At 44.1% G+C, this 27,885-nt stretch overlaps 1 protein-coding gene across 3 annotated transcripts in view; it reads right to left on the bottom strand.

Moving 5' to 3' along the window:
* ATOSA (atos homolog A) overlaps nucleotides 1-27,885 on the bottom strand; it is a 408,075-nt gene that overhangs the window by 257,938 nt on the left and 122,252 nt on the right. For all 3 annotated transcript variants that reach the window (XM_085644168.1, XM_085644169.1, XM_085644167.1), the window contains one exon: nucleotides 16,866-17,050. In XM_085644168.1, the coding sequence (XP_085500294.1) occupies nucleotides 16,866-17,050 (185 nt within the window). The remainder of the gene's footprint in view (nucleotides 1-16,865; nucleotides 17,051-27,885) is intronic.

The raw sequence follows: 27,885 nt of genomic DNA, 5'->3' as shown, positions 1-27,885 counted from the left end.
GAATTTAAATACATTGTGGCACTTGCGTAAGGCGCTGTGGAGAGAGTTCCAGAGACGTGGGGCGACATAGGCAAAAGATTTGCCCCTCGTCCAAAGTTTGTCAAGCAGAGGAACTACTAATAGAGCCTTTCCACCCAAACACAGTGATCTGCTGGGTAGATACGTGACTAGTTTTTCCGCCAGATACCTGGGCTCGCTATCGTTGATAGTTTTATGGACCAGACCGCATATTTTAAACTTGATTCTGTCACGAATAGGAAGCAGGTGAAGACCTTTCAGTAACGGCCGAGAGGATGCCCTGGAAGGCTGATTCAGAGCCAACCGTGCTGCTGTGTTCTGAACCACTTGCAACCAGTTTAGCACCATCTCATTTGCTGCTCCCAGGAGTACATTGCAGTAGTCCAACCGACTGACTACTACAGCTTGGAACAGGGTCTTGCGAACAGATAAAGGGAGAAGATAAAACACTCTCCGGAGGAGCTTCAGCATACAGAAGCAAGTGCCTGAAACAACAGCCACGAGGTGCTTCATAGATAGGGAGAGGTCCAGATATACTCCTAGATTTCTTGCCTTGAGAGTGGGGATGGGTGCAGGGCCTAAATCTGCCGGCCACCAATCAGGGGACCACAGAAGTTGTGCTTTGTCAAACAGGAGGACTTCCGTTTTATTGGCATTCAACTGGAGAAAGTTCTTTGTCATCCAGTTTGAGATAGCACGCATACCCTCTGCAAAAAGCTGTTTTGTTGCCTCCGAGTTATTATCAAAAGAAAGCAGAAGTTGTGTGTCATTTGCATATAAGATGGGGACAAAGCCGGGGTCTCGGATGATCTTTGCAAGGGGGGCCATGTATATATTAAACAACGTGGGGCCGAGGCAGGAGCCCTGAGGAACCCCCGCCCCTCTTGAGAGATTTAGCTCCAGAACAAAAAGGGCCCAAATTGACTGTTTGGGTGCACTGCTCCTAAAAGCTGGAGAACCATTGAAATGCCGTCCCTATTACACCAATTTCCGTCAGTCTTTGCAATAGTCTATAATGTGCTACAGTATCACAGGCTGCGGACAAGTCTAGCAGCACTAATGATACTGCCTTATTATTATCCAGAGAAAGTTTAATAAAGTCCGTCAAGCCAAGCAAGGAGGCTTCGGTAGAGTGTCTAGGTCTAAAACCAGATTGTGAAGGGTCAAGACTTGTTTGAACTTCAATGTATTCCAGGAGCTGCGAGTTGATGTATCCCTCCAAGAGTTTGCTCATGAGTGGAAGGAGCGAGATCGGGCGATAGTTAGATAGCTCTGTAGGAGCCATGTTGGTTTTCTTAGAGATCGGAAGGATCTGCGCAGATTTCCAAGCCAAAGGCACTTTTCCCCACACAAGGAGTAGTTTAATAAAGAGCCTATAGGAGAGGCGAGATGCAGAGCCAGCAAGGCAAACAGTTTGTCTGGCATTATATCTGTAGGGGATCCTGATTTAGCTGCTTTTAACATCTCTTATACTTTAGAATCCTGCAAGGGGAGAAATGAGCCAGCACATCTTTCTCGCTGGACACTGTGAGAGGGGGAATGAGAGTGTCAGAGAAACTGGCCTCCCTGGGAAAGGAGATTTTTTCAATTTTGTCATTAAAAAAATTGGAGATATTATCACAAAGTCCGAGAGGCAGGGATAGGATTGGCGCAGGCTGTAGGTGACATGAATGATTTAAGAATCTTGTACAGTTCCTTTGCGGAATTCCCTGCTTCACTCAATTGCACTTGGATGTATCCTTTCCGAGTAAGCCTAATGTTTTTATGGTAAGTGTTTACTGCGGCTTTAAAAATATCTTTAGCTGCCTGTGATCGAGATTCATGGCAAATTCTTTCCAGCTTTTTACATTTCGATTTTCTCTCCGTATTTCTTGGGAGAACCAGGCTGCCTGCTTTGGACTGTAGTAGCGTAAGAGGCGTCAACATATCTAAGGCAGTCCCTATAGCATGATGGAGTTCATTAAGTTTGCTATTTATATCTCCGGGCTTAGCAAAAGTAGGTGGTCTGAACTCCTGCAAGAAGTTGTATTCTGAGATTGTATACCATTGTAGTGTAATCTTCCCGCTGTGCAGGATGTTGGCAACAGTCTGATGTGGGGTATTTATCTGGAAGTTGATGAGAGAGTGGTTAGACCAAATCACTGGTACCGGGGGGGGGGGGGGAGGGAACGTATATGGGGTGAATTAGTGAGAATGAAATCTAGTGTATGCCCTGCTACATGGGTTGGCCCAGAGTTGTTTATTTCCAGCCCTAGAGAGGCAATGTCTGCCAGGAAAAGCGCTGCATCAGTGGTCTCTTTATTTGCACTGTGTACGTTAAAGTCTCCAAGTAGGAGAAAATGCTAGAAATGACACGGGGGAGGCAAACCTTTTCATCAGTTTTAGAGAGAAATCCTTAAGAGGCCCTGAGGGGCGATATACTAGAGCGCCCTTCCAGCAATCCTGGGGAGAGAATTCAATTCTGAAGAGACACATCTCAACTGAATTGTCTAAGGAAGTCTCCATTATCGTAATCTCTAGGGATGATTTAAAAACAATCAGAACACCTCCACCAGCTTTGCTGTCCCTATTTAGATGTAGAATTCAGTATTGATCTGGAAGGTCTAATGCAATGGCCAGAGTAGAGAAGGGTTTCAGCCAAGTTTCTGTTAAGAATCCTACTCATTCCTGTGGCAAGGTAAGAGACCCAGAATATCTCTGAAAAAACTTTAATTAACCAAAGAAAAATGAGGTCTGGGCCTTCCAAACTTTAGGAATTATCAAGCCGCGTATCTATGTAAGCAAGGTGCAAACTGGCTATTCACCCATAACGGTTACACTCCGGTCTGGGTGGAAATTGAAAGATCACTCATAAACAACATTCCGTTACCTGCTCTCCTAACCATGGATCTCTCGTCCATCCCCCACTCTAAATATATTATTCAAAATACCAAATGTGCATTGTTATGTATGGATCAATCATCCGCGGTTAAAATGAACAAATCCAACTTAACATCCCTGTGGTATAATCTTTCCCTGAAGGTCGATGGCGAGATGCTTTTCTGGGACAAATTGTCGCACAATGGCATAAATCTAGTCAAAGAACTGTTTACAGGAAGACTCCCCTCGCCTTTTTCAGAGCTGCAAGCACGATCTGGTCTAGATTCTTTGGATTTCCACAATCTTCTTAGGCTTAGGACTCAACTCACGCTGCGTTCCATAAAACCTAATGAACCGTTGATCTTATCAAGGATGCTACAATTAATAAAATCAGGGCACACTGTTTCTGAAATGTATAAACTCATCTCCTAAACCCCGGAAGTCACACCTAAAAAGTGAGATAAAATGGGAGTCTGAAACTAATTCCAGAGGAATCCGCTTTGACTGGGACAAGATACACATAACTACCTTCTCTAATAAAATATCACCAGTTCTATCCCAAACAAAGCTTAAGTTAGTAAATAGGACATACTAGACCCCTGAAAGGATTTTCAAACTTAAACTCAGCCAGAATCCTACCCGCTGGAATTGCAACACACATGTCGGTGACCTTCCACATATGCTCTTCTATTGCCCAATTCTACAAACTTATTGGGACAAAATATGTGAATGTATAAACCAAACATTTAACATCACACCCCCAACGTAATTTTGCTAAATCCTGCTAGGTTTTCTGGATCCAATGCTTCCAGATGTAAATGATCGCTTCCTGCTAGATCTCATGCTTACACTGGCCTGTAAAGTTGTGCTTAACAAATGGAAAAACTCCAAAGAAGTCTCATTCTGTATATGGCTGGAATGGTCGTCCTTTCTCTGAGGGGCGGAAAACATCTCTCTGCATTCCTCCCCATGGCGCACCCCACATAGGAAACTGTGGAAGTCCCTTGACGCCTTCTCCTTCACATTTGATCCGCCGTGAACATATAGTTTTGCATTCCACTATAGCCCATTGCATGTATTTGGCACATTATGCTTTCGTACATTCAGAGAAGTCTACCCACCTAACCCCTCATTCTTAAATACCGTATTTTATTGAATGTTATCTAGAAAATCTAGCAATTAGGTGGCCCCCGACACCTGGAACTCTGATTGTCCTTTTATTCCCAGGTAGACCAAAGAAGAGCCAACATCGCAACAACTGTGGACCAGCACTGAAATTGGTGCAAAACCCTGCCTGGCTATTGCGTGGGAGCAACTCGCCAGGAGGAAGTCATCGAGAAGGCATCTTCAAAGTTAAAAGTCTGAGAGGACAATTATGTAGCAGCTCAAGGGGAGTGCACATAAGATAAGTCAGAACCAAGTTCAAGTCCCACTGAGGCATTAGGAAAGGAATAGGAGGGAAGTGATAAGTAATGCCCTTAAGGGATCTATTTACAATAGGGGACTTGAAAAGAGAAGGTTGATCAGGAAGCCTAAGGAAGACTGAAATGGCTGAGAGATAGCCCTTAAGAGTGCCCAGAGCAGAGCCCTGCTGGGCCAAAGAAAGGAGGAACAAGAGAACCTCACAAAGAGGGGCCTCTGATCTCCGCCTCTCCCATGTGGCCGCCCAACTCCAGAACGGATGCTTCCGTCACTATTGTAAACTCTGGTTGGGGAAGGGAGAGGGCTCTGCCATAGACCCAATCCTGGTTCATGAGCTATCACTGTAATTGTTGAGCAGTGCCTCTGAGATCTGGACACAATCGGACAGATTCCCCTGATGCTGTGCCCACTGGACCTTCAGGTCCCACTGCAGAGCCCTCATATGCCACCTGGCATGATCCATCAGCAGGATGCAGGAGGCCATGAGGCCCAGCAGCCTCAGGGTGATTCAGGCCGAATCCTGGGATAGAGGCTGAAAGATCAGAATTATAGCCCGAATATCCCGGACTCACTGCTCGGGAGGATAAACCCAAAACTGTGTCGTGTCCAGAACCACTCCAATGAAAAGGAGCTTCTGAGAGGGAGTCAGGTGTGACTTTGGCACGTTGATAGTGAACCTCAGCAAATGCAGGAGGGCTGCCGTAGTCTGGAGGAGGGAGACGACTGCCTGGGGCAAGTCAGTCTTCAACAGCCAGTCGTCCAGATAGGGGAAGACTGGAACCCCTGATCTGCACAGATGAGCTGCGACCATCGCCATCACTTTCGTGAACACACAGTAGGCCACGAGCACTGTAAACTGAAAGTGCTTTGGTCCTACTGTGAACCGTAGGTAACGCTTGTGGGCTGGCAGGACAGGGATGTGAAAATAAGCATCCTGCAAGTCCAACGCCACCATCCAGTCTCCAGGGTGGAGAGTAGACAGGACCTGAGCCAGAGACAACATCTTGAACTTCTCCTTCTGGAAGAAGAGGTTGACGTTCCTGAGATCCAAGATAGGACTTAGGCCCTTGTCCTTCTTGGACACCAGAAAGTAGTGGGAATAACAACCACTACCTACTTCTGGGACAGGAACGCACTAGATGGCTCCTTTGGCCTAGAGAGCCTTAACTTCTGGCAGCGCGTTGTCTGCCTTGTCGCCAAACAGGCGACAGCCATCAAAGGGCATGTCCAAAAGCGTTGCTTGGACATCCCCTGAAAAACCAGTGGACCTCAACCAGGTGTGGCGTCTCAGTGCTACTAACGTGGAAATCGTCCTGCCCAGTCGGCCGGCAGTGTCCAGCCCACACCGGATGGTGAACTTTGCTGCGTCTCTCCCTTCAGAAACAGCAAGGGAAAGCATGGCCCGGGCCTCCTCCGATCACTGTGGCAGCACCTGCGCAACCATGTACCACACTGGCCCAATAGGCATGCAGTGTTCAACGACCACAGCCCCATGCTGGAGGAAGAAAACATCTTCTTCCCAAGGTGTTCCAGCTTCTTGGATTCCATATCAGGTGGTGCGTTAGGGAATGCGCCTTTGGACGTGGAGGCTTGGACTACCAAGCTCTCAGGGGTAGGATGGGAAGAGAGGAAAATGGGGTCACCCGGGGCCAGGCGGTGGCGTCGAGCAATCATCCTTTCTACAGGAGCCCCTGGGTTGGGCTTGGACCAAGTGCCAAAAGGATGTCAGTAAGGGTCTCATTGAACGGCAGAAGGGGCTCCCAGGAGGCCGCTGCCGGTTGAAGACCCTGAAAGAGGGTCTACAGACCCCTCCGAGTCCTCCACACCCTCTCCTGTGAGCCACTCAGGGTGGTAGGAAACATCAGGAGAGAACAGGGGTACAAAAGTACAGGTCAACGTCGGTCCCGGCGTCTGGCGACTTCAGTCCGGCGCCGTGTCCTCATCGAGTCGACACCGGCTGGGGACACAATTGGCATCTGAGGCGTAGTCATTGGATTCGGCGCCGGAGGTGTCACGAGGTCGACCGGTGCCAATCCGGATCCAGGCCTGAAGGCGCGCCGGTGGAGTCGGGCTGCCCTAAGATAGAATGTAAGGCTTCGTAAAAGCTTCGAAGCTGGGCAGGGGTCAATCCGGGTCCCGGAAAGGGAGGGCAGGCCGGAGTACACCCAACAGGCTCTGCGGTCGGAGCCAGACAACTCCATTCTGTATCCTTCGTAGCATCAGCCGACGGACGGGGAGAACGCTTAGAGCAATGATGCTTCTTTGCCTTCTTCTTGTGTTTCGAATAAGACGAAGACTTTGAGGACGAGTGGTGGTGGTTGCTCCGCGACCGGTCCCGTGACCTCACTCTCGACCGGGACCTCAAACGACACGCAGCGGACTGCCGGGCCTCGAGAAGCTTTCGGGACCACTCCCTTAAAGGCTTCGGATTCATGGCCCAGCAGTCGGAGAACAACTTCGGGTGGTGGTCGTGCACAATGCACCAAAGGCACACAAGGTGCAGGTCCGTGACCAACATCAATTTGTGACAAGAGTCACAAGCCTTAAAACCGGACTGACGTGACATCCCTCCGTGCACCAGGAGTCGATCGAATCAAAAAAGGTGTCGACAAAAGTCGCAAAAACTGAGTCAAAAAGTGACTCGAGGTAACGCTCTCTCAGGATCTGCGCTGGCTGAACCGACGTCAGCGCACGAGGGCGGTGTCCAAGTAGATACCGAGACATCATTTGGGCGACCACGACGCCAACGACGAACGCGGAGTCGACCGATGCCACCTATCGACGCGCAGAGGTACTGCTGAGGAAAAAATTCTACGGATCCAGTCTGATGCCTGGGGTTAATTCTAAGGTGAGGAATCCATAACTAATCTCTTTAAGATACACAAATACTTTACATATTGCCTCCAACTGACGCGGAACTGCTTTGTATCAAGCTTCAAGGGGGTTGAGCACAAGTTAATTTGGGATTTGCTTGCGCCCTCCCCTGACAAGGACTGTGGTTGCTGCTTGAGCAGGGCTCACACAATAGTCAACCAGTAACTCATTTTCTCATAATGATATTGTATTTATAGGACTCTGTGGGACCTTAAACATCACCTCCAGTTGAAAATCCTTATTTGAAGAATTAGCATGCAACTGTATTTGAATACTGAATCCTTACTGGATGATAACTGTTAGTTATAGGTCAAGAGGTCACTGCGCGGACTAGATTTTCTAGCTGCACTGTGGGAGGTGCTTTCATTGTATCACCACACTATGTGGCTTGCCTCGACCCTTACCAGGATGCGTTACTTGTCCATTCCCTGATTGTGTTGCATGCCTGTACCACCCACACACTCTTACAGCAGTGTGTTGCTTGCCCCATCTGTGTCTTCTCTCACGTTGTTTTCCCCACCCCCTCCTGCTTTGTGTTGCTTGCCCTGAACCCTCCTGTGCTGCGTTGCTTGCCCTGAACCCTCCTGCGCTGCATTGCTTGCCCCACACCCTCCTGTGAAACGTGCATAAAAATACCTAAAAGCTTTCCTTTTTATTCACGAATACCTTGATATGATTAAAGCATTGGTGTACATGGTGAAATGCGATGATTCACCTAAACACATAAGAGTACCAATATGTTTTGACTGGTATCTAAGCCTATAGAGGTCACAGGTCTTCTTCAGGGCTCTGGAACTTCCTGCCAAACGAATGCATACATCCCATTCATGTGAATGAGGCATAAGGCTCGTAAACATTTCTCTTGTAGTCTAACATAGGTGTCTACAGGTAACTATAGCAAAATAACCAAATGATAAAGGTAAATATAGATTTTTAAAATTTTTTTTTTAAGAGGTTTGCATCTGGCCATCAGGAAATTCTGCTTACTCTTTTTGAGGACCTGTTCCCAAAACATCGATTCTGAGAGCATACTCCATCCCACTGCAAATCAGCAAACAAATGTGCATGTTTTTCTGTGTCAAAGATCAAACTCAAAGATTAAAATGGTGTCTAAACATGCAAGTGTGGAAATACATTCATACTTTGCTCCTTTAGTACTTTCCCCATTTATGGATACTCATTGGCCTCAGTCAAGATATAGGGGGCACCTTTCCAGTAGTCACACACCGATTATTCTATAAATATATTTTTGTGAAGGTACAAACATGAGCCAATCTCCTATACGCTCAAAACTAGCAGTAAGTAACAAACTGTGCAGTTTCTCCCACACTTATGTTAGGATATGGGGTTATTCTTGAGTTTCAAGCCGTCCGGTTAGAAGTGGTTTTTACCCTTACTTAAGCATAGCAGTGGAGAGCAAAGACTATAAATGTTTTCATTACACAGCCCCTTACTGAGCTACTTAATCACCAACAAAGCTTTTTAGGTCTCGCCTGGCGGGATTTAATGATTTGGGGTATTTTCTGTAAAGGGCATTAAGCCCCGCCCCTCTTTTCCATTGGCCGGCGTCACCGTTTATGCTAAACGGTGGCCAGCCATTGGAAAAGAGGTGTTGGTGACGTTTTCGTCCGGCTTTCTGAGCCGTCCCATTTGGACGGGCTCGTCTGCCTTCCTTCTGCCATGAAAGCTTTCTTATCTTTATGGGGCCATGTGTTTCAAAACACATGGCCCCATAAAGACAAGAAAGCTTTCACGACGGACGAAAGTGAAAGCGGACTGTGCTTGTTTGAGGTGGTGATTGGGGTTACTGCTGCATTCACATACCGACTCTTGATTAAACCGGAAGGGAGCCAGTCACGTATCCCGGCTTGTTGGTAAGAACAGTGCGACCCTGTCTATCTCGGAGATGTGTCAACCTATGACCTGCAGTGAGGATCCCACAGCTCGACGGCATAATAAAGCCCGTATTTTGCCATGACAGGGACAGGCACTATAGGTATCATGGGAGGGCCGGACCAGGTAACAGAATGATGCTGGTTGGACATGTTGCCCGACCATGACGTGTTCACTGCTGAAGCAAAGTCCCGCCTATAGCTTATTTCACGAGCACCTGAATAACAAGCATTTGCAATGCAATAGGTCTCGCAGTTACGCGAGTTTAAGCTATTGGCATTGTAAATGGCAATGCCTTTTATTTATGTTTTTAAAACGAAAACAAAAATAGGAAGCTTTGTTATTTGCAATGTCAATAGATCAAATGCATAAATGCGAGACCTATTGCATTGCAAATGCTTGTTTTCTCTGCCTAGTTTTCTGGATTATATGACTAGTGCCCTCTAGTTGTGTGGGGGCGAATCAGGAGAGGTAGATTGGACTGAAAGGTGTAGAAATAAAATCAACTGAAGGCACCTGAATCACCTTTATTCCAAGGTTGCCTTTGTTAAAGATTAAAAAGCGTGTGCACGCATTGGGTAATAATGGTCCTGGAGTTCTACAAATGGTTAAGTGCTAAACCCTTGTGCTTGTTACCCATTTAGTTTTATTTCGTAACATTTTTTGAGCTTAAAGTAAAAAAAAAACAGGATGTTAAAATGCCTACACTGCATAGCGAGAGTGGAGTGTCTGACAAGTGTGGTAAATCGATAATTATGCAGGCAGGGACTCATTGTCTAGGTGGCCCTGGGTATTACCATACTAGATGCGGAGACTTGAAGATATGTGCCTGTCTCTTGCAGGAGGAATCGGTATGTTTAGAAACGAGAATGAAGTTAAACTTAAACTTACGTTTCATCATTGTCATCTAATGACTTCGTTGTGAGAACTGATGTACCCTGTCTTACTTTGAATACTTCAAAAATAATCATCTACATAGCAAAAATCTTTCAGAGAATCAGAATGTGTACCCATTTCTATTAGTTTAATGTTTTGGCCCCAGAGGGGAGGGGTTAGAAAGGCTTGTTTGGGAGATCGGATTAGTAAAAGAGGTTGGAGATGATGCAAGGAGGGGTAGAAGAGGAAAGAGTCTAGAAAGGGTTATTTTGAGGATCACAGTAGTAGAATGGTGTTTGGGGTGAGTCAGAGAGTGGAGGTAGACAATATATATTGAGAGGTATGGGGGAGAAATAGGGTAAGGCATTGGAGATGCTGAATCAGGAGTAAATTAATAAATATAAAGATGCATATGTACATGCAAGGTATATATGTTTAAGAAAGGTAATATATCTTTATTTGTTGTTTTTAATAAACTGAGACATTCAAGTGTTGCTGTACTTTAAGATCATTTGTCTTTATAATTTATATATTTTTTTAATTCAATAGTGAAGTCATTGTAGCTATATAGCTATTTTTAAAATGTACTTATTTGTGCATTTATCTATATGCATTTTAAACAGAGTAATATAACCATAAGTAATAGTCAAATGTGTTAAGCAGAACCTAACAAATATCTCTATATTTAGAAACATACTGATTATACACATGTATACAAAGGAATACACATATATAATCTATATCAATTGTTATATACAGATGGGTATGCTTTATATTTATGTTTGAGGATGGTGGTTATGTGGGGACGAGCCAACTCTTGGGTAGTCTTCTGAAGATAAGGTAGTTAAACATGGATCTTGTGTTTGGGTTTGCAGGTGAGGAGTTCCATAGTTTGGCTGCTGTAATAGAGAAGGATGTGCCACCTAAGTTTTCTCTTTCTTGTATGGTGGGATTTTGAGGCAAGGTGCCAATCGAAAGCGAAGGTTCCTTTGTTGAATGTATTTGATGATTTTATTCCTGATTAAGAGAGGCCCTGTTTAATGTATCGCTTTGTGGGTGATACATAGCAGCTTGAATGTGGATTTTCTGGCAACTGGTAACCAATGTAGGGCCTTCAAGGCAGGAGAGATGTGGGCTTGTGGCTTTACATGTAAGAGTAGTCTGGCAGCAGAGTTCTGAATAAGTTATAATCTTCATAGTTGTTAAAGATGATCCGTGATAGAGGCTATTGGTATAATCAGATTTAGACAGAACTAGAGAGATAATAGCCTGGACCTTGTGTGGAAATCCCAGGTGGGGGGGAAGATGCTTCACATAGTTTTTATAGTAATGAAGCTTGGTCTTGCTAGTTTGTCCACTTGGGCATTTTTAATAGCTTATAGTTTACGGTAATTCCAAGGTTTCTTACTTCCTTAGATACTTTAAGCGGTGTTCTCAGATCGTCAGGCCAGACGGCGAGTGGGTCATAATGTTTCCAATCGCCAAACGTGAGTATTTCCATTTTGGAAGCATTCAGTTTGAAATGGCTCCATGTCATCCACTGAGGCAACTGGAAATTTTTAAGTTTCCAATGTCTTTGGGGCTATCCAGGTCAAGGAGGTGAAATTAATTGTTCAGTGGCGGTAATGACTTCATGTAGATGTTGAAAAGTATGGGTGAGATAATAGAGCCTCGCAGGACCCCTTCCTTTTGTGAAGTATGGTTTGGATGAGTAGAGGCTATGGATGGCATTAGTTCAGTTTTGAAGGTAGGATGTGATTCAGTCTAGAGCAGTGCCCTTTTTGCCGGCTTTATAGTGTCTTTGTTTTAGTGTGTCATGGTCAACTGTATCTAAGGCAGCTGAGAGGTCCAAAAGAAGTAGTACAGCAACCCCGTTCCGGTCAACTGTGTTCTTAAGGTCATCTCAGACGGCAATGAGGGCAGATTATGTGCCTCTTCCTTGACGGAATCATGTTTGGAAATCTGAAAGTATGGAATTATCTTCAATGAATCGTGACATCTGGGCGAATGTTGCGCTTTCTATTAGTTAGTCCACGAAAGGACCTTTGTAATTGGTCTGTAGTTATAGGGGCTAATCTGGTCCTGGTTTGTTTTCTTTCGTAACAGGAGTATGTATGATTTTGTTTTTTAGGCCTTCTGGAAATATCCCCGTAGTTGAGGAATTGTTGATGACTCTTCTTACTGGTGTGGTAGCAGAGGTAGTTAGTCTTGGGGTTTGTGGTGGACACTGATCAGAAGGGCTGCCAGCAGGCCTGCATGCTTTGACCAGGTCCATAAACTCATTGTGTGATATTTGTTGGAAGGAATACGGAAGCTGGGTTGGCCTACTCTTGGAGTTTTTTTTTGTTTTGTTTTTTTTGTTTTTTTTAAATGGTTGGTGCTGTTGGCTTTTCTTTGTTTTAAATAGGACTCCAACATGTCTGCTTTTGTTGTATAATGATCTGCCAGTTTGTCTCTGGATTCCTGAGTAATAGGATGAGCTCCTAGGCAATTTGGTTTACGATATTCAGTGAAAATGTCATAGAATTCTTTTTTGCGCACTTAGCATTTTGAATTCTGTCAGAATAGTATCTTTTCTTAGCGTTTTTAGGTCTCGCCTATGCATAGGAGGGCCTTTAGCAGTCGCTCTGGTCATTTTCAAGCACACACTCCTGCTTGTGGCAGCATACACCTTGCGGGAGCGAGCAGGGGCGCGCCACAAGCACGAGTACAGTGCTTGAAAACTAGCAGATTGCTCTCCTAAGCGCACGCACTACTCGCGGGCTCACCTCCTGCCCCCCCCCCCCCCCCCCATCTCTCACAACCTCTCCGCTTCATCATCTACAGGCGGGGGGGAGCACTTGTTTAAACAATCGATTCAGATTCTAGAGTGCTGACATATTAGTTGACTAAAATACCCGCATTGTCCCAATTGTATCCCGGGCGGGATACTTTTCCCTTCTTTTTTTAACAACCTTCACCACAGTCAGAAAACGGAAAACTATTATTTCAGTCATAAAAAAAACAACAACAAAAAACATGAAAGGCTTATTTTCAGCGCTGTGCATTTTTAACTATATTCTGAAGTATATTGTCAACCAAGCCGGTATCATTCGGGGAGTCGCTACCGCGTGGCTGTCACAGAGAGCTATTTCGTGCTTCCAGAGAGGCGCTTTTCATATGCTTCCGTTGCCTTATTAACGCATTCTGGCTCAAGGCTGCGATAGATAGAAATTCACCGGCATGAAAAAAGAAAACTTTCATTTGAAAGGCTTTGTGTTTTACCTCAAAAAGGCAGCAGCAGGGTGAAAATAGAGCAAAACCATCACATCTACTCGATCACGTCACACGACGGCCCTCCATAACTTCCCAAAGTAATTTCCAGATTACACAATCGGCTCAGGCGGCGCGGGAACCAGGTCGGGCTATTAGCTATATCAACAATCGGGCTAAAGCACGCAGTCCATCTTCTAACGAACAACTGAGCAGCCTACCTACTCCAACTTATGAGCTGAGTGGCTTTGGAGGGAAGCAGGGTCATTCCTAAATTCTTCTCATCAATCCCAAGAAAATCCTCCACAAAGTACACAATATGACCGTCCCCTCAGTCCCTTTCCTCCTGGCGGGCGGCACACTGTCACTCGACTCAGGATTTTCTTACCCTCCCAAGCAATCCTCTTAATCCCTGCCTAAGCACCCATTGCTCAGTTCCGATTTTTTCGAAAACCAAAACCGAGAACAGCTGCATTGTTCTCCTCGAGGATCAGTTTGACATGTTCTTTCCAGGAGTCTGTATCAATTGCACGCCCCTCTCTCTCACAGTACTTGCCCGCAACTCCCTCATGTTGCTGCTCCCAGTCTTTCGGGCTTCTCGTGTCGTCGTACTTTTTTTGAGGGGTGGGGGTCTTTTTATTTATTTTTTAACAGGAGTGCCGGCTGCTCCAAAGTGCCTACGGGCCTCTCACTTCCCTTTTTGTGCTTCTGCACACTGTCTCTATTATTAGGTCTCGCTGAGTCAGCGCGCATGCGCTGCTTGGAGAGACTTTAGTAAGGGCTTTAAAAATTGCTACCGCCGGCTACAGCTTGCAGTGCATGTGCGCAGGCTTCAGCAGAGGCGCCATATGGCGTGATTACTGCTGCGCGCGCACCACTCGCGCACATGCACTGCAAGCTGTGGCCGGCGGTAGCATTTTTAGCTTGCTAATCGCGGCACCGATGCTTTACTTTTAACATTAAAAGTAAAGCGCCGGTGCCGCGATTATAGCAAAAGTAAAGAAATAGAAACAAACATCCATTTCTTTACTTTTGCAATAATCGCGGCACCCGCGCTTTACTTTTAATGTTAAAGTAAAGCACCGGTGCCGCGATTAGAAAGAAAACAAGCATTGACATAGCCAATAGGTCTCGCCTTTGGGACCTTACGAGTGTTTAGCCATGCAACAGTTGCATAACTGAATACTTATAAGGTCCCAAAAGCGAGACCTATTGGCTATGCCAATGCTTGTTTTTAGTTTACTTATGACGGGGGTTACACAGTGCTACATAGCTCCTTCACAGCGCTTTGTCAAGATGGCGGCCGCCTTTCTTTTGATCGTCGCAGTTCGCACACAATGCAACGCTCCCAAACAGGATGTGAAAACCAGAACAGAGGGCAGCTGTGTTGATAAGCTGTTGCCGATAAGCTATCTCTGCTCAAGGATCGGCTTGACATGCTCTCTCCAACCGTGCATGTCTGCATCAATTGCACGATCCTATCTCCCACCGGAGGGTGGGGAGGGGGTAAGGTGGGAGTCATTTTTTTAACAGAAGTACCGGCTGCTTCAAAGATCCTATGAGCCACTCGTTGCCCTTTTTGCACTACTGCACACGGTGTCTTATTTTTAGTGTACTTATGCTGGGGGTCTACATAGCTCCCTGCAGCTCCTTCACAACGCTTTCTCAAGATGGAAAAGCACAAAAAAGCTAGGATCAAGGCAGAGTCCAGCTAAGTGTGAGGAGGGTCCCCACACAAAACATTTGTCATGCACGGTTACCCAGAAAAGCAATATTAAACTAGAACTGAGTGTGATGCGCTACACCATCCCATCCTCTGTCCTGCTTTAATTACCACCAACATTCCTCCCTTGCGTTGCTAGTTGTATACACGTATTTACGATGTTTTACTATAGGAGGATAAAAAGAGAGCTAAAGCGGTCTCTAGGCCAGATCTTAAAAACAGTGTCAATCGTTCTGCTTGTCAAGTACCGGGCTATTGGGCAACAATAAATTAGATTAGAGATAACCTATTCCACTAAGTAACTTCGGGTAAATTACAGCCATGTGGCATTTAGGGTAAATTACAGCCATGTGGCATTTAGGGTAAACTGTGGCTAGGCATTATAACATGCATCCGAGATTATAAGTTTCATGACAGAGGCAGTGAAACCAATGGAAGCAAAGGCACACTCTAGAAGGCTCAAAAGACACACATGGGATTATTTCTGGGTATGTTTGCATTTTCCATTGATTTTCCTATTAATTGCTTCCTCTTTACAGCCTCGCACTTACAGTATCACTTTAAATCACAAAAAACAGACAATAACAACAAGCATTGGCATAACCAATAGGTCTCAGCTTTGGGACCTTATAAGTATTTAGTAATGCAGCACAATATCCTTAGTGGAACAACATTAACTGTTGCATCGCTAAACACTTATAAGGTCCCAAAGGTGAGACCTATTGGCTATGCCAATGCTTGTTACTAAATGGCTGCAGTCATAAGTACACAAGACCAAAGACTTATATAAAACCAAAAACATGCCAATGAACAAAAGTATAAAGTAAACTGCATGCAAACAGACAGGAACAACATATACTAATAATTATATCACCAGTATCGAGAGCGCGGCCATTTTGGAAGAGATATGACCCGTGTCATAATAAGATCGTAATGCCCATGCCCTCCTTGTAAGATGCCCCAAGGTGCTCATGGTAAGGTGAGCAAAAAAAGGTACTTATTTTGTCAAGGGGTGGGTGCTGCCTGCAAAACCTAGCTCATCCCCTATTCAGTGTATTGTGAACACTGGCGTTCATGTAGGGCCGTATTTACAGGGAAATTATCAAACAGGGGTTAATGTTTGAGTGTGTGATGACATAATAGGAATCATGGGATTTGTAGTTTGAAGGCCACAGGGTGCTGTCATGCCCATACTAGTAATGCTACCGAGGCAGTGTAAGGTCAGGTAGTGCAGCAGTCGTACATGGAACCAGTGAACTGAAAAAAATGTATTGAACTTAGCACATCTAAGACACAGGGTTGTAATAGATGTAAAACCCATGGAGCCTATGATACTGGCGGGTTAAAGACTGAAAAATTTGCTTTTCATTGGAGTCTTAGTCCAGTGTAATTCTTCATCTTGTGTTCATGAGAAGCCAAAATATGAAAAGAACTTTTGAGCAGGAATTTAAGGCAAAAAAGGGAGCATGATGTGGTGTGCTCAAATGCGTACTCCTGAAGTAGGAGTCAAACCTGTATTTAGTCAAAATAGGGTTCAGAACAAAATTTGGGAACTCAGTGGGATAATTCTGAATGTGAGAAAAAACATTTACGTAGAAGGGCCTTACATATGAATTAAATGAACCACAATATGGAATTGAATTACGTGATGCAATTGGTATTACAGGTTAATCTATTCCTAGATAAGGGGCAATATTTAGAATATAAAATAGCAGATGTAGAAAAAAAAGCATTCCCAATATTGTGCTTAGAGCAAATTTTCCTACATTTTGCTACATTACTTTGTCAAAGTATTTTATTTTGTTTGTGAAGCAATACAGATGTTTAAAGGTGACTGCACCAATTGCAGTTCCAGCAATTTAGTCCAAAAAATAAATGCTCTCCTGTATTGTAAAGGAAATACACCTGCTGCCAATATACTGAACAGTATGAACAATTGTATTTGTACCTGTGTAAATTTTTCACTGCATTCATGTTTGATGTACACTGGATCACTAGATTTTGCTGGAGGACAATGAAACCCTTCTGTCCGCCCTTTTGCAGAATATTGTGGCGTTCGTCCTTCTGTAATCAACAAGGCCAATAAGACCAGGAACTCCTCTGCATCATATTCAAAGAATTCATCTGAAGTGTCTGTAAAGGTATGAAAGTATTACAAGTTAATAGTTATGCTAAAGCATTTTATCCTGAGGCTAAATAAAATGATGTGTACCGGTTACAAAATATGCATTAAATGTAGAACTTTTAAGGAAACATCACTTATATGTAACTATTGGAATGCAGCTTATCTCTGCTGTACATATTCAGCCATCTAGGTTTTGGGCTCAGAAAGCATAAATAGTTTTTCATCAATGTTTCTGTTGGGGCTTCGAATTTAGGGCCTCATTACGATGTCGGTCGGAAACTAAACCGCCCGACTCCTTGTGGGATTTGGTTCCGACCGACTCGCGGTTGGCGGTTCCTCCCAACAGATTATGATGCTTCTGAACACAGTTTGGAAGGAATCCCATTGACTTCAATGGGAGCCTGTGTTCTGACCTACAACACAGGCTCCTATGGAGAAAACGTGTGTCTGCAGGAAACCTTTCACCCGGTTGCGGGCACCCCATGGTGCCTGCCACACTGTGCATGGTTTTACAGGGGGTCCCTTGGGTACCCTCTCGCCCCCAAACTGGAAGGCTCAGGATGAATGGGAGCCTGCTAGGGGCTCCCAAAGTCCATTTCCAACAGTCTATTCGTGTCAGACAGACCGATTCAAAAAGACTGTCAGAATCCGACATCGTAATCGGTCAGTCGTAAACGCAGTCCATTGAGCTGTATGAATTGGCTCCGACCGACACGGATTCTCCGAATGCCGATCGGAACCCATCCGAACTGTTACCCTTCCAAATGCGAGGATCGCAATCGGTCGGTCGGAAAGGTTTCTGACTGAGTCCGGCGGATGGGTTCTGACACAGTCTAGGAGAATCCTACTGTCGGTCAGAGGCTTTCCAACCAACATCGTAACCAGGCCCTTAGTATGGAACTCAATATTCACTGAGCCACATCTGATTTTGACAAGAATACCATTATGTGGCTGGCCAAAAGTTAAACAAAATGAATATCTTTTTAAACAACTGTACGGTTCTTTTTATGATTTGAATGGGAACATCAAAGGTTTGTACTACTTCTGTGGTCAAGGACCTTTGGTCACAAAGTCAGGTGTGTCCTTATTGACACCCTGCCTCAATAGCACTCTTTAAAATTCTTTTACTGACAGTGCTGGTAACAACCTATTTAAACTGTGAGTCACCTAACAGTACATTCTCAAAAGTTCATATTTCTATAAAGCTCTATAATGGTGTTAACATACAGTATCATAGTATAGTCTTCAATTCAGGTGGGACGTCTACATGGAGCTATCTCTTTAGTTTTACAAACAGTGGACAATGTGACAGTTCTAGCCTTAACCTATCCTTATGACTATGTATGCCAAATCACCTTGAATTAATGCTAAAAGAAAATCACAATATCACACTAGCTCTTATAGTGAAGCCTGTCTGTGTGCATGAGGGTGACTCAAAATAGTTGGGTCTATCTAAAGTGGTTAGAATGGACTGGAATTGTGTAATTAACTGGAGTATGGATTGTTTTGTGAAGATGGGTGGCAAAACGTATTGTTTATACTTAGTTGGATTATCCAGACTGTACGTGTCCTGTGTTATGTGGGTGTTGTGTGCTTGTATTTTCAGATGCTGCTGTTTTGAATAGAGGGGAGTGTTCTAATTTTAGCTTAGTTTGCGGATTATGTTGTTTCATGAGAAGGAATTTAGAATAAAGTCTGATCTGTTCAGCAATAGGTTACCAACTTATTACTGGGGTACTAGAACTCCTGTCATGCTCTCCGGACTGCTGTGTGACGCATGTTAAATACAGTGAATTATGAAACTTCGTTATATCTGGAAAAAAAGGGTTTAAATAGATATAAATGTTTCTCTCAAGGGACAAATTGACTCTGAAGTCAGCCCATATATTACAGACGTCTGCACCAACAGTCACTTACTCCTTCACATTAGTAATTATAATGCACTAGTTTTTGAATCCTCACAGCTATAGGTGTGCACTGGGTGTTCAGAAACAAAGGCTATCAATACACTGCATCTTTATTTCTAGCAGTGTACTTTATTAACTGAGGGAACCTATATGGAGTATATTGTATTGTTCCAAACCATAAATTGAAGCCTCCTGAAGAGCAATTGTTTAAGAGGCTGAACATTTTGGCAACGTAACTGGTAAAGGAAATGGCTAAAAAAACTTTGTTACCAAAAACCAGGAACAATAACACTGTTTGACACTTGAGATTAATGATACGGATAGCACACGTTTCCATTATGCAGAGAGAAAGCTCTTATAGATATTGCATTTCACAACTGTGTTCTAATTTAAAGATGTTTCCTACTGCAGTAGTCCATTTGCCTGAAGAGGAGGTATGAGGGTCTTTCATTAATAATTACTTGAAGGTCAGGGTGACAAGAGGACAGTCACTTTTTTGGACTAACTTTAAATAATTGTAGATTAACTTTTTGATCAAGATTATCTATGATTTTTACTAGGCAACTCTCTTGACAATTTAGCATCCTAGTTCAAGCTCTTCATGTGCGGTCCCAGCTGAGAGCTCACTGTTCCTTGACTCAGTTAATTAAAACACCAAACACATTTGCATTATAACCTTTAAAGTCTGCACATATCAAACAGGGTAATCGTAATCCCAGGACAAACAAGATTAGAGTTTGGATACTTAAAAAAAAAAAAAGAAAAAAGAAAATGTTTAATTTTGGGCAAAACTTAAACCACTTGTTTGCTGTTCCGAATCACCCATTGTGAGAGTGATCTTCATAACAACAATTTTTGATGACATTTAGTGTCTGCTACTGATTTAACCAACTGCATACTAGACGGCCTTACTGCCCATCATAGGCACATTTGTGGATCCCACTTCACATGGTTACTGTTCTGGGAATGAACCTGTATCAATGACTGTCAGTGAAGATAAACACAAACCTGCTCACCAGTATGTGTTCAACTCTACTTCAAAGGTTCTGTATCCTTTCATAACTGTAGAAACGGGTTCTCCATATTTAATCAATCTCCTGATTAATGGTGTGCAAACGTCTGTTAGTAGAAAAGGTTGTTCGGCAGATTAACTCTGTGCCTAGTCTATTGCAAGTTTCTAACTCGTGTCAGAATGTCATTTCAGAAAGGCCATACTCAAACAAAAACAAGCATTTACAATGCAATAGTTCTCGCAATTGCGAGTTTTGGAGCTATTGGTATTGTAAATGGCAATGCCTTTTGCAAAATTAACAGGTATTGTAATTTATAATAGTTATTTTCCACCAGTACCATAACTACCATAACTACCACTATTATTATTACTACCACCACAGAGTAGTAATACTAATAATTGTAGTGGTGGTTATGGTACTCGTGGTGGTTGTAGCGGTGGTGGTATTGAAACAGGTAGTACTGGTGGTGTTAGTGGTGGTACTGATGGTCTACGTGGATTTTATTTTATTACTTATGCTACTGCTGTAATATTTTTTAACAAAAAAACTAACAAACATTATCATTTACAAAGCCAACAGCTCAAACTTTCAATAATGCCAGCCCTATTGCATTGCAAATGCTTGTTTTATGTTGCAGGCATGAGGTGCATCATCTACTTCCCAAAATACAATCTTAGATATGTAGACACTCGTAACAGTCCTATGGTAGGAGGCAGTTGTTCAGCCAGTGTAAGGCTAATAGCTCACAAAACTTTGCATTTTGATACCTGAAGTTTTAAATTACAATAAATGTAGTAGACCTCAGGCAGGAGACTACAGTTACCAGTAACTGTGGAAAGAGAAATAACTTTAGAAACTGGTGCTTTATTTCACCTTTTCCGTGGTGTGAAGGTTACGTAACTGTTTTATTGCATTCAAATGGGCAGAATGGGGCTTATTTACAAGTCCCTTGCACTGCTGGTGCTTCACTTTTGTATGAGGAAAAAGTGACGCAGCGGCGGCGCAAGGGGCTTGTAAATAAGTTCTCTGGCTCTAAAACCGCTCTGCTGACCTGGTTCTTTGGCTCTAAAGCAGCTCTGTTGACCTGGTTCTCTGGCTCTACAACGGCTCTGTTGACCTGGTTCTCTGGCTCTAAAGCGGCTCTGCTGACCTGGTTCTCTGGCTCTAAAGCGGCTCTGCTGACCTGGTTCTCTGGCTCTGAAGCGGCTCTGCTGACCTGGTTCTCTGGCTCTGAAGCGGCTCTGCTGACCTGGTTCTCTGGCTTTGAAGCAGTTCTGCTGACCTGGTTCTCTGGCTCTAGAGCAGCTCTGCTGACCTGGTTCTCTGGCTCTAGAGCAGCTCTGCTGACCTGGTTCTCTGGCTCTACAGCAGCTCTGCTGACCTGGTTCTTTGGCTCTAGAGCAGCTCTGCTGACCTGGTTCTCTGGCTCTAGAGCAGCTCTGCTGACCTGGTTCTCTGGCTCTAGAGCAGCTCTGCTGACCTGGTTCTCTGGCTCTAGAGCAGCTCTGCTGACCTGGTTCTCTGGCTCTAAAGCAGCTCTGTTGACCTGGTTCTCTGGCTCTAGAGCACCTCTGCTGACCTGGTTCTTTGGCTCTAGAGCTGCTCTGCAGACCTAGGGGCATATCAGCAACAACCAGCGATAATTATCGCTAAGCGCTCTTAGCGCTAGGATAATTATCGCTGAGATAGCGTGCTATTAGCAACGCTGATCTCATTAGCGATAAAAATCCTAGCGCTAACTGCCTAACGTGAGATTATCGCTGAAAACCCAGCGATAATCTCACGAAATGTGGCGTTAGCTTGTTGATAGGGCCTCACAAACTTAGCCATGATATCCACCTTCCATAGGATATCATGGCTAAGTTAGTCCTGAAGCAGGCGTAAGGAAAGTAGCGATAACAGGGGTTATCGCTACTTTTCCTGCCGCTATGCTTCATAGCGTGGGGCTTGATAGGAGAAATGTCGCTTAGCGACATTTCTCCTTTCATGTTACGTCAGGAACGCCCACTTTGCATCTCATTGGAGATGCAAAGCTGGGCGTTAAGATTTCCTGCGCTAAAGCAAGGTTTCACGCGTTAGCGTGACCTTGCTAATTAGGCGATAGAATATTATCGCCGCTTTTCGGCCAAAAGATTTTATCGCCGGCTTGTAGATATGCCCCCTAGTTCTCTGGCTCTACAACGTCTCTGCTGACCTGATCCTGTGGCTCAAAAGCAGCTCTGCTGACCTGGTTCTCTACCTCTACAGCAGCTCTGCTGACCTGGTTTGCACGGCGAATTAAAAACCTGAGGATATGTGGCAGGATAGATTGCAGAGCAGATAAAAAGCAAGGCGAGGCAAGATCAATACTGTTGTGTGTTGAGGCAACAAAAGCGAAAAAAAGCAAAGTAAATACCATGCGGCACAAAGTTCTTGAAATGCTGAAGCGCTGAAATGTATGTGTCTGCCTTGTATAGTTGCATCGTGCAGTGAAACTGAAACCTAAATCAAGGTGGGAGCGTGTGAAAGCTTACATTGCTAGAGAGGAGACACCGTGCGTATCGCCTGTCCAGGCGCGCACATGTTTTGTCTCCCTTCGAGCACCAAACCGACAACAATAGTCTAGACAAGGCGAGGCAGCGCATCTGCTGCATTCGCTAGGTGAGACCTAAAAAAAAAGTCTTTGAGACAAGCAGGTTTCACTTTCTTTATTTTTTTTTTTTTAATAAAATGTTTTATTATTCGCAACCGCCTTCATACCGTCATCCTTTCCACAACAGGTGCATACAATACATAGTAATATATTGCTCTCTAGAGTTCACATACAATATTATCAGACAACATATCCATAAGAGTGTACGGTATTATCCAAGTTCCTATTTCCCATCTCTCATTGGCTATTAACAGCCTCCCCACTCTGGTAACTATTACCCTCAACTTTCCCCCCCAACAAAATTACTACCCCCTCCCCCCCTATCCCTCCCCCAGTGTGCTCCCCCATCAGTTCCAGTTTCAATGTGTCGTAACTTCTAGGTACATGCCCACTTTGCGCCGTCACTATTACCCGGCCTCTATCCCCAGGGCACCCCGCGCTCTCCCCTTTCACCACCTTTTCCGTTTCCGCCATTTCCTCCACCCTCTCAAGGCCCTGTGGTCTAGCAGTTGGTTGGTTCATCTTCCTGGCCTCCGCCATCTCTACGCAGCTCCTCAATTAGCGCTTCCCAAGCTCGCGCCGCCTCTAGAAGGTTTCACTTTCTTTATGACCCCAAATGCTAGATGGAAGAATATGTACTTTCCAACAGACGTGTGATACAAACTTTAGAAATATACTGCTAACTTATTAAATAAGTTATTCAAACAAAAATCCTACATCAGGGATAGCAACAGCAATACAGCATTGTAAATGTTGTCAGTAAGGGCACATTGTGATTTAAAGATTGCTACAGCAAAAGGGCCTTCAGAGGCCTAGACGGCCCTTCAGAGTCCTCCACCAATGCTTTGTTTAAGTACGTTTGTGTATTGCCATATAAAAACACCAGGCCGGCAACTAAGAATAGTCACTAACTAAACTTCTAAAAGCTTGTTTCTTATGAAAAAAGCAATACATGTGGGGCAGTTGGGGTTTTCTTTTTTATATTCCACTTCAAAGAAGCCTTCAATGAAAGAGCCTTAACTGCAGACCTTCTGAAATCTAAAACTAGATTGATGAATCAAATTAGTCAGATCCATCCATTAAGAAAGGAAAGTGCCTTATGTAAGGTTGCTTTAATGAAGCTTGATCTGTATATTTCCGGTGTGCTAGAAAGAGTCAAGAGGTGAACAAGCTAGGAGGCATAAAAGAGCATTTTTGCTGTCACCAAAAGAGGCATTCTCAGCAAGAACAAAGAACAGTGGAACCAGGTTCTCCTACTGGCTCTGTTAATGCAGACTGCATGCTGGTTAACTATCTCAATGGTTTGAACCTTGTGCTAGGCTCTCACCTTTCATGTTATGTAACAAAATATTTCTAGAAAATCAGCCTAGATCCAGTTTGACGATCACAATAGATACATTAAACTTATATAGGTAAAGAGAATAAAACAAGCAAGTTTACATGAACATTTTGCAAACACAAGTGTTGCTTCCGGTAAATCTGTCTCATACAACTGTAGAAAATTAATTAATTACTCGACTATTTTGAATTGCTGCTCCTAAAGCGGACAAAAAAGACAACTTGAAACAATCTGCAAAGATAACTATATTAAACAAGTAGTTCATACTGAGCCCTTTGATGCGACATACTTGGCAGAGTTACTCTCAGAAAAAGTTCTGCCAATGAAACAAATGGAGCCAATATATGCATTAACACACGTTCAACAGTTGTTTTAACCAGGGGTCTGTGAAGCCTTTTCAGGTAGACCACGACTGTTTACAAAATCAAAAAATATTAGCAGATAATAAAGAATATATATATATATATATATATATATATATATATATATATATATATATATATATATAGCACAGCATCTCCAGTTACCGGAGCCCCCGACCCTACAGGGCAGCCTCTAAAACATGGGCATGGAGCAGCCCATCATATTAATAGCACCGAAACAGAGGCCCAATACTGGTAAAAGATTGGTTTATTCAGTCTTTACAGCACCACTGCATACTCCCAGTTTCCTAACGTTTCGGCCTCCTGGCCTTGCTCACAGGTGGGAGACATGACGTTCAAATCACCATTGTGTTCACGTGGTGCTTTTAAAGTTCGTAAAGTCACGTGACTGCATGTAAATAATACAACTCCCACAGTGCACCACTCATGCTATTAGTATGCAAGCTGGAAGTCCTCATATGCAGTGGTGCTGTAAAGACTGAATAAACAAATCTTTTACCAGTATTGGGCCTCTGTTTCGGTGCTATTAATATGATGGGCTGCTCCATGCCCATGTTTTAGAGGCTGCCCTGTAGGGTCGGGGGCTCCGGTAACTGGAGATGCTGTGCCATAAATTACGAGGAGCATGACCCACGAACGCACCCAGCCTACTCAGGAGATGCCAAAGGGCGAAATCAACTGCGTGCGTTTGGAAGGGATTCAAGAATGGATTTTTTCATTTTTGATCGTGCTGGTGAAATGGAGCGTTTTACAGACTTTTACAAAAAAACGAAGCAATGTGCTACAAGAAATACTCACCTGGCTGCTCTGAATGCATTATTCCACACCAACAACAGTGCACTACTTTCAAGGTACGAACTTTAAAAGTCGATATTAATTACCATGAGGACTTCCAGCTTGCATACTAATAGCATGAGTGGTGCACTGTGGGAGTTGTATTATTTACATGCAGTCACGTGACTTTACGAACTTTAAAAGCACCACGTGAACACAATGGTGATTTGAACGTCATGTCTCCCACCTGTGAGCAAGGCCAGGAGGCCGAATATTGGGCCTCTGTTTCGGTGATATATATATATATATATATATATATATATATATATATATATATATATATATATATATATATATATATATATATTCACTGAAAAAACCATAGGTTTCACACATGTTATAGTTAGCGGAAATTTTACTGATAAAAAACCAATGAAATTCCCCCGTTATAGTTAGTGCAGGAAACTATAACTCACGCGACCGCAATCCTCTGCTGATGCGAATACTGTATTTAGACACTTATTTGCCCATGTCTTCTTCCATAAATTTTTAGCTATACATATATTACAAATTTTTTTTTTCATAAAGACACATATGTCATCAGCAGAAGATTGCGGTCGCGTGAGTTATAGTTGCCTGCACTAACTATAACGGGGGAATTTCATTGGTTTTTTATCAGTAAAATTTCCGCTAACTATAACATGTGTGAAACCTATGGTTTTTTCAGTGAATTTGCAAGGTTTTTTAAATGCTAATTCCCAACTATAACGTGTGTGAAACCTATGGTTTTTTCAGTGAATTTGTACGGTTTTTTAAATGCTAAGTTACTTTACGCCATTCGTGGCGTGCGCGCCCACTTAACGCAGTTCGTTCCGTGCGCGCACGGTGCGCTTCGCGCACCGTGCGTGCACAGTGAGCACGCGGTGCGCTTCGCGCACCGCGCGCCCACTTTACGCAGTTAGTGCCGTGCACGCACGGTGGGCACGCGGTGCGCTACGCGCACCGCGTGCCCACGTTACGCTAGATGGGCCATGTACGCACGATGCGCTTCGCGCACCGTGCGCACATGGAGGACATATTATGCCCTTCCTTCTGATAGGTAATCTGTTGAAATTTTTTGGGGAAATGCTGTGCTCTTATATGCCATGCACAAATGGTGGCCTTCGACCACCATTTGCACACGGGGTGGAGAGAGTGGGTTTTTTTTTTTTAATAATTATTTACCGTACGCGTACGGTAAGCGTACGGTAAGCGTAATCGGCGAAATTTTCGAAAAATAAAAAATTACCGTTTTTTACATTGGGGGATCTTTGAAGACTCAACTAACATGGTTATGTGCATGGGCGCTGTCTAAACAGCCCCTTTATATGTTTTTGGCATTTGTTTATCAGCTCCCCCCTCAGAGTGCGAGAGAGAAAATGGCGGCCGCCGCTTCCTGGTTTCGACCGATTCGAATGTTTACTAAGATCTAAGGGCCAATCAGAATCGCGCTCGCGCACGCCACCGTACGCGTACGGTAAGCGCACCGTAAGCTGGCTCAGATATATATATTGATTTAAAGGCTATTTTCTCAGAATCTACTGAACAGATTTACACCAAACCTACAAAAGGCACTTCCTTGACCTGAGGACTACCTCTCTGCCAAATTTCAAGTAATTCTGTTCAGCCGTTCGGGCTGTAGCTGTGTCTAAAGGTCCTATGGAAAAATGCATGGGAAAAACGCGTTTTGGGACCCCCCTTTTATCTCAGCCCCCGCTTGACGAATCCCCCCGAGACTTTCAGGGTAGGAGCGGAGCGTCGCGCCCCACCTATTTTGAAAAATTCGCAAGGATTCGTCGACCGGCGCAAAAGTTATTCCAAATAGAATGTTGCGGATTTCCTATGGAAACAGGGTCCTAACTATAACTATCTACTGGCGACCGCCAGTAGGTAATATATAGCATTTAAATCAATATATATATCTGAGCCAGCTTACGGTGCGCTTACCGTGCGCTTACGGTAAGCTTACCGTACGCGTACAGTGCCGTGCGCGAGCGCGTTTCTGATTGGCTGTTAGATCTTAGTAAACATTCGAATCGGTCGAAACCAGGAAGCGGCGGCCGCCATTTTCTCTCTCGCACTCTGAGGGGGAGGGGGGGGGGGGGGGGGGAGGAAAAACAAAGGCAAAAAACATGTAAAGGGACTGTTTAGACCGCTCCTAACCACCTAGCCTTGATGAATGTGTCCCCAAAGAACCCCCAAGGCCAAAAATTCATTTTTATTTTTTTTACGAAAAATCGCCGATTACGCTTACCGTACGCGTACGATAAAAAAAATTTAAAAAAAAAACACTCTCCCCACCCTGTGTGCAAATGGTGCCCGCATGTGCATGGCATATTTCTCACCATAATTAGAAAATTAAAAGCTTACCTTTCACAACGAAGCGCATAATATGTCCTCCATGTGCGCACGGTGCGCGAAGCGCATCGTGCGTACATGGCCCATCCACGGCACTAACTGCGTAAAGTGGGCGCGCGGTGCGCGAAGCGCACCGCGTGCTCACCGTGCGCGCACGGTGCGCGAAGCTCACCGTGCGCGCACGGAACGAACTGCGTTAAGTGGGCGCGCACGCCACGAATGGCGTAAAGTAACTTAGCATTTAAAAAACCGTACAAATTCACTGAAAAAACCATAGGTTTCACACACGTTATAGTTAGGAATTAGCATTTAAAAAAACCTTGCAAATTCAGTGAAAAAACCATAGGTTTCACACATGTTATAGTTAGCTGGACATTTTACTGATAAAAAACCAATGA

The sequence above is a fragment of the Triturus cristatus genome, chromosome 3_1, assembly GCF_964204655.1.
Source record: "Triturus cristatus chromosome 3_1, aTriCri1.1, whole genome shotgun sequence".
Taxonomy (NCBI): Eukaryota; Metazoa; Chordata; class Amphibia; order Caudata; family Salamandridae; genus Triturus; species Triturus cristatus.
Note: the sequence above shows the minus strand (reverse complement) of the source record. Positions and strands in the feature narration are given on the sequence as shown.